The sequence below is a fragment of the Galeopterus variegatus genome, unplaced genomic scaffold (genome assembly GCF_000696425.1).
Source record: "Galeopterus variegatus unplaced genomic scaffold, G_variegatus-3.0.2 Scaffold224, whole genome shotgun sequence".
Classification (NCBI taxonomy): Eukaryota; Metazoa; Chordata; class Mammalia; order Dermoptera; family Cynocephalidae; genus Galeopterus; species Galeopterus variegatus.
This window is the reverse complement of record NW_007726335.1, coordinates 225,898-233,032: the sequence shown is the minus strand read 5'-3', so window position 1 is coordinate 233,032 and position 7,135 is coordinate 225,898. Positions and strand designations below refer to the sequence as shown.

The following is a 7,135-nucleotide window of genomic DNA, read 5'->3' as shown; positions in this document are numbered from 1 at the left end:
ACCCCCCACGAGTTGCTAAAGCCATCATCCCTGAATTTCAAATCTTACGCAACGCCCCTTCACAGACCCCCTGCAGATATCACGCAGACCCTCTAGCCCCGCCCCGGGGTGCCCTGTCCGTACCCCTCTCTTCCGCGAGTAGATTCCCCCCTCCCCCCCGGCACCGAGCGCCCTGGTCCTCAAGAGTGTCCCGAGCCTGGCCGGCCGTCGAGCGCGGTGGGCGGGGCCTGCGCACCGGGGGCGGGGCCTGCGCACCGGGGGCGGGGCCACCGAGGTTTCTCCCCGCCCGCCCCCTAACCCCGCCCCGGAGCCTATAAAGGCAGGGGACCCGCGGCCCCCCCGGCTGGCATCCCCCAGCCGCCGCCACCGCCGGCAGGGCAGCCTCTGAGGGGTGCCGGGCGCCGGAGCCATGACCCTCCGCCGACTCAGGAAGCTGCAGCAAAAAGAGGAGGCGGCGGCCGCCCCGGACCCCACCTCCCGGGCTCCCGATTCGGAAGTCGCTCCCTCCGCTCCGGCCCCGACCCCGGCCTCGGGCTCCCCCGCTGCAGCCGCCACCCCTGGGCCCCCAGGGGACGAGCTGTACGCGGCGCTGGAAGACTATCACCCTGCCGAGCTGTATCGCGCGCTTGCCGTGTCCGGGGGCACCCTGCCCCGCCGAAAGGTGCGTCCCCTACCCCCAAACTCCGCGTCCCCCAGATCTCAGTCCCCTCCCCGTGGCCTTCCTCAGGACTTGCTCAACCCCCCTACGGCCCCCCATCAGTGCCTGCTGACCCACAGCACTCTCTCCTCGAGGTCCACCGAATCCTCCACCCCTTGCCCAGCCCGAAGACTCCCACCGACTCCCCTCGGCCCTCTCCAGGGAAGGCGCAAACTCCGTGCCCGCGGCCCCCGCCTCCGTGCCGCCCCCCAATCTCGGTGGCTCTCCACTCCCCGCGAGCCGTCGCCTCAGCTCGCTCCCTCCCTCCTTCCTTGACTTCTCCCCAGCACCCCCTTTCTCCTACTCGCTCCATCTGGCTTTCTGCCCCCCAAGCCCCGCCTCCCCGTGTCCAGGTGTCTCGAAGTCCCCAGGACCCCCTCGTCCAGGCTTCTCTTCCAGTTGAAGCGGGGAGGGCTAGGACTAGGGTCCTGCATCTCACCCCAGCCAAGTTGAGGGTCCGAGAGCCCTGGGTGGGAGAGGGGGGCCGGCGGCCGCGCCGCGTGCGTTCTCAGCGGAGGAGGTGCGTGAGGCGCAGTTGACTCCCGAGAGCACACTCCTCCGAGGGGACGCCCGGATTCCTGGGCTCGGGGCCTGCCGCCTTGCCCCGCGTCTGATGTACAGGGTTCAAGGGCCACCGCTTCCCTGGACTTCAGCCGCGACCGGACGCGTTGGGAGGGGTCGCAGGGCGCCCGCGGGGCAGGAAGGATGCGGGCCGCGCCCGCTCCTGAGTCTCCCCACTCCGGGAGGCTCTTCCTTTAGCCCGAGGGGACCGGAGCTCTCAGAAGCGGGAACTTAAGACCCAGGTTAAGGAGAGGGGGTTGGTGGCCTTTCCCCACTCAGCTCCCCCGTCCCCCGCCTCCTTCCCTAGTCCCCTGCTCCCCCCCACACAATGAACAGCTTGTTAAGAATTTGCATTTTATGAAAATCGGGTTGAAAGACAAAGGGGTCTCTCTGTGCTGCCCAGTCCTTTCTCCCTGGCCCATTTGGGGACTGTCCCTACCCCTGAGGCTAATCTTTGGATCTGGAGAAAGAGGGCCCCCTTCTCTTCCTTGCCTAGGGGCAGCTTGGGGGGGAGGGTTAACAAGGGCACAGACCAGCTTAGGGCACATGGAGAATAGGCTGGTCTGGGACTGGGGTTCCTCCAAGCACCAAAAATTTAGGGAGGTGGAGAGAGTCTGCTTTAGTTTATCAAGGCCCCTGAAGAGGCAGGAAACCTCAGCTCTGTCACCCCTTCCTCAAAAAAGAACTCCCAATCTGTCTCCTTAAGTATAGTGAGACTTACTGACCAGTTTGACATCTAAGATTTTTTGTCCCAGAAAGCAACAAAATATATGGCAGTGTCAAGAGACCCAGGTGTAGCCAGGCACAGGTCATCCCTGAAACAGCCCGTACTTAGGAGATTTGGCATCTCTGTCCACTGTTCTTCCACATTCAGGCTGGGATTGCTGGCCCTCCAGGTCTGAGCCCTGAGCCCTGACCCCAGCTCTCCCTGGCCACTGTCTGTAACTGAGAAATTAGGTGGAAAGACCTGACCGGCAGGGGGTCCCTGGAGTGCCTTGATACATGAGCCCAGGGGCCCCCTGCCCTTCTTTGAGTTCAACTGGGGAAGAGCCTCTGCCTCAGCTTTGGGATCTGTAAGGCTTGAGCCTCTACAGTCATGGGCCCTGGGGGTAGAAACCATTCTAGAGTAACCACCCCACCCCCAGCCTGGAAACCAGCAGGGGGCTTAGAGGTTCATGCATGTGGAACCCAGGACAATTGTGCCTCCACTGTCCCAGCTATGGGGGTAAAGCCTGGGGAGAAACCTAAGGAGTGACACTAATAATAGTGGCACTTGGCAAATAGTTATGCCAGCTCCACAGCAAGTGTGGAGCTGGGAAGGGACAGACAGGCAACAGGAAGTGGGGTGCAGTGTCCAAAGCTGGAGCCCAGGTGAGGGACCTCCTAGAGTAAGGCTCTCAGCATCTGCTCCAGGACAGCCCCCCTCACCTGCTTCTTCCTGACTGCCTTCCTGCCCAGGGCTCAGGATTCCGCTGTAAGAATCTCAGCCAGAGTCCTGAACAGCAGCGGTGAGTAACTACCACCCTAGCCCCTGCCATGGTCCAATAGGGTGAGGTGTTGCGGGGTGGGGGGGAGCACGACACAGCATCTCAGCCCAGCCAGGGGGAATCATTCTCCCACCCTTTAAGCATGGCTCCCCCACTGGAGTGAGGGCAGGTGGGGGTGTGGGCTGTGTGAAGGCAGTGGCAGAGAAAAGGAGGTGGGGACTTTTGAGTCATTAGGTGCTGCTCAACCTACTCCCAGTCCCTGGCAGTTACCCCTCCCTGGGGAGAGCTGGATCAACGGGAGGTGGGTGTTGAGGGAAGTAGAAGTCTTCCCTGGGGAATGTCCTAACCCAGGCCTCCTGGGCTCCCCTGAGCCCTCCCAGCCCCAGCAAACACCGCGGGCCCAGCCCATAGCCAAGCTATGTCCAGCAGCTTGGGTCTGGCTACTGCTGCCTCCAGAATCTCAGTCCTGTGTTGGTGCCATCCTGTGGCAGCCCTCTTAAGAAGGATCTGTGGTAAGGGCAGAAAAGGGTTCTGACCCCAGGACCTGGGAACCCACAGTTTCCTTTCTCTGCCCACGTTTCCATCCCTGATTTGGACCTAGCTTCCTCTAAAATGGATCAGCAAACTACAGCCTGCTGGCCAGAATGGCCTGTTTGGCCCTTGAGCTAAGAATCGTTTTCATATTTTTAAAAGGTTGTAAAAATAAATACAAAAGAACAATACATGACAGAGGCTGTATGGGGACCGCAGAGAAAGCCAAAAATATTTACCTCTGGCCCTTTTCAGGAAAAGTTTGCTGACCCTTCCAGAGAACCAGAGAGCACTGGGGTAGACGGGGAACTTCCAGTCACCCTGCCCCTCACCCCAATGCATACAGAGGGGAAAGGCCTGCTGTTTAGAGTGCCAGGGGCTCAGGTTGGAGCTAAGAGGTGCTGCTTAGCATTTGTGGGGGAATGTCTGGGTCAGGCTGGGAGCTGAGGAGCCTGGTCTCCAGGGCCTTTCTGAGGCTGTGAGACTTGAAGGGGCCTTTGGAGGCTGCTTTAACTCTGCCTCTGGCTGGGCGGGAAGGAAGGGGGTGGGGGTGGGCAGAGGAAACTCTGGGCTCCCCCAGCGGGAGAGGATCTGGAGCTGCTCCAGACCATTGTGTCCAGCGGGCAAGCCTTCGGTGCAGTGCGGGAAGGGGCGGCCTCGAGACTCCCCTCCCCCCAGCCCTCACATCTGGTGGGCTGGCCCCACCGCAGCTGGGAGGAGCAGCTGTGGTCTGTGCTGAGCCTCGTGACTGGCCTCTGAGGGTGGGGCCAGTCCTCTCCCCAAAGCTGTGGAGCAGGGGAGGATCCATGCTGGGGCCAAATTTGGGGCCTCAGCTAGTAAGTCAGTGGTACCCTGGGGCTCACTAGAAAGCTGGGGTGTGGCTGAGAAGTCAGCTAGCCCACCCACTCTGGGGACCAGCCTGCCTCCCCCCACTGGAGGCTGGATTGATTCTGTGCCGCTCCATGAGGCTAATTTCAGTTGGGTATGGGAAAGTCATTCCAATAATCTGTGATGAGTGAGTTGTCACTGGAGACTGTGAGTCCTGCCGGAATATTCTAGACCAGATTCCAGCACCCACGGAAACCCAAGCTTTGGGACTGCCATGCTTATTTTAATCCTGATAGTCTTGACCCTGTGTCTCCCGCAGGAAAGTGCTGACTTTGGAGAAGGAGGATAACCAGACCTTTGGCTTTGAGATCCAGGTGGGAGAAGCTGGATACAGAGCGGGGAGGGGATGGGAGGCCAGTCTGAGGGATGGATGGACCCACCCCACCCCTGGGCTGAGGGTCCCCTTATCTGTTACAGACTTATGGCCTTCACCACCGGGAGGAGCAGCGTGTGGAGATGGTGACCTTTGTCTGCCGAGTTCACGAATCCAGCCCTGCCCAACTGGCCGGGCTCACACCAGGTGGGGACTGAGCCCAGGACACAGGGCTCTGGGAAGGGGGTATGACCTTACTCTCAAGCAGAGGGGGTGAGAAATCTCTCCTGAAATCAATTCCCCTTCTTCTTCCTACTTTGAGAAAGCCAAAAAGAACAGAATATGGACTTTAGATCCAGGCAAATTTGTCATTTACTGTGTGATCTTGCACAGTCCCATCTGCAAAAAATGGGGGTGATAATATGTCCTCACATCACACAGTGAGGTGAGGGGATTCCCTGGGCACAGAGCCAGGGCCTGGTAAATGATGGCTGCTGCTGCTGATCTGCTTCCTCCTGGCCGTCTGGCAATCCAGCATGGGCAGGAGTTGGGAAGCAGCAACATTCCATTAGCTCTGCTTGATATTGGGGGTCAGGGCCTGTGTTATTGCTCTAACAAGGAAATGATGTATCCAGTAGGAGACCCTTGGGATTGAGCAAATCTATAGTCCCCAGGTTTCAGGCAGGGGCAGCCTGAGACTGCACAAATGAACACCCCCCATTTTCGTCTCTAAGCCCTTACTTCCTTGCCCACGCACCAGCAGCCCTCGGTAGCCAGGTGGCATGTTGTGACTTTACAAAGTAGTTTCCCATCCACTCTCCCTGCCCATCATCCCCGAGGTAGTCACAGCAGGGATCCATACCTTGTTTTTGCAGATGGGAAAGGAGCCCTTAGAGATGGTGGCATGCCCCAGCTGAGATCAGGAGGCTCTGCAGTGGCACTGGGTATCAGAAGCTGAGGCCTCTCAAGCCTGGGCCACTGTTGGTTCTCAGCTGGGTACTACTCACCCTGCCCCCTTCCTGTCTCAACTGAGTCTCATGACAGGCATGGGCTGGACAGAAATAACCAACTCTGGGGGCAGCCCAGGGGCCTGGGAGGGCTCAGCCTTTGGGGACAGAACTTCCTGAGGGTAAGGTAAAGGTGTGGGTGTATGAGGGCTCAGCCTCTCTGAGGTCCCTGGCCCTTAGGCTGGGGTGCTGGGCCTGGACAAACTGGTAGTAACTATGGGCAGGGAAGAATGGCTGGTTTTGTGTGTGTGTTTCGGATGGGGGTAAAAGAGATGTCAGAGGAGGCCTCCCCCTGAACCTCGAGGAGTCGGGGGAGGGAGGTCAGGGGTGATTACTCCTCCCCTTTCTGGCTAAAGTAGGGGCTGGAATTCTTTTGCCATGCCCTGCCATGCCCTGTCATGCCCCGTCAGAGCAGGTATTGACCCCCTCTCTGCCTGGCAGGGGATACCATCGCCAGTGTCAACGGCTTGAATGTGGAAGGCATCCGGCATCGAGAGATTGTTGACATCATTAAGGCATCTGGCAACATTCTCAGGTATGTCTAGGTGCTGTGGCGCCTGAGGATTCCTGATCTCAGCCTCTTGGTGTTTCCTCAGCCTGCGGCTCACTCAGCTTTGATTCCCCACTTCCTCAGACTGGAAACTCTGTATGGGACATCAATTCGGAAGGCAGAACTGGAGGCTCGTCTGCAGTACCTGAAGGTAAGAGAGCCCAGGTAATGTCCAGCCCCTGCCCTCCTCTGCCCAAATCCCTGCCCTTCAGGTCCACTCCTTTTTAGGGGCTCATTTATCTGTCTGAACCTCCTTTAACCTTAAGGTTTCTCTCGTCCACTCCCTGATCCCTTGGTCTGCACCCACATGCTGCTAGCTTCCTGCTAGCTCCTGACAGTGGATGGGGGTTGTCTCTCGCAGCAAACCCTTTATGAGAAGTGGGGCGAGTACAGGTCCCTGATGGTGCAGGAGCAGAGGCTGGTGCATGGTGAGTAGACGGGGTGTGTGAAGGACCACTTGCTCCCCTACTGACACCCCTCCCAGAACTAGTGGGTTACTTCCCCTTCCAAAGTGAAGCAAGGTTTGTTGAGCTACTACTTGGGTACAATACTGGCCCGGGCTGATGCACACTCATTTTTAGTGATTCTCACAGTGGCCCTCTGAAGGTAAGCATTAGATAGTATCCTCTCCACTTTACAGATGGGAACACCAGGGCTCAAAGAGCTTGTTCCAATCCTTTCCGTGGCCCTTGTGTCATAAGTGGTCCTCCTAAGGCTCTGCGTTATAATTCGTGTTTTACAGACGGAGAGGTAGGGGCTCAGGGTTGTGACTTGCAAGGGAGGGCCCTACAGACAGACGGTCAATAGGAAGGAACTGGGATCTCCCACCTGCGCCCTCTGGCCCTTTGCAGGGCACACTTCCGGCCCCAGGCCTGAGGGCCGTCCCTTGTGTCTTCTGCCCCGGCAGGCCTCGTGGTGAAAGACCCGAGCATCTACGACACGCTGGAGTCGGTGCGCTCCTGCCTCTACGGTGCCGGCCTGCTCCCGGGCTCGCTGCCCTTCGGGCCTCTGCTGGCCGCGCCCGGGGGTCCCCGCGGAGGCGTCCGCGCCGACGACGCCGTCTACCACACGTGCTTCTTCCGGGGCGCCGAGCCGCCCGCG

At 59.2% G+C, this 7,135-nt stretch overlaps 1 protein-coding gene across 1 annotated transcript in view; it reads left to right on the top strand.

The window, feature by feature from the left end:
* The first annotated feature begins 409 nt into the window (after positions 1-409).
* GRASP (GRP1 (general receptor for phosphoinositides 1)-associated scaffold protein) overlaps positions 410-7,135 on the top strand; it is a 7,903-nt gene continuing 1,177 nt past the window's right edge. The window contains exons 1-8 of the mRNA XM_008566151.1: positions 410-661; positions 2,717-2,766; positions 4,424-4,478; positions 4,582-4,684; positions 5,926-6,019; positions 6,119-6,185; positions 6,396-6,462; positions 6,942-7,132. Of these exons, the coding sequence (XP_008564373.1) occupies positions 410-661; positions 2,717-2,766; positions 4,424-4,478; positions 4,582-4,684; positions 5,926-6,019; positions 6,119-6,185; positions 6,396-6,462; positions 6,942-7,132 (879 nt within the window). The remainder of the gene's footprint in view (positions 662-2,716; positions 2,767-4,423; positions 4,479-4,581; positions 4,685-5,925; positions 6,020-6,118; positions 6,186-6,395; positions 6,463-6,941; positions 7,133-7,135) is intronic.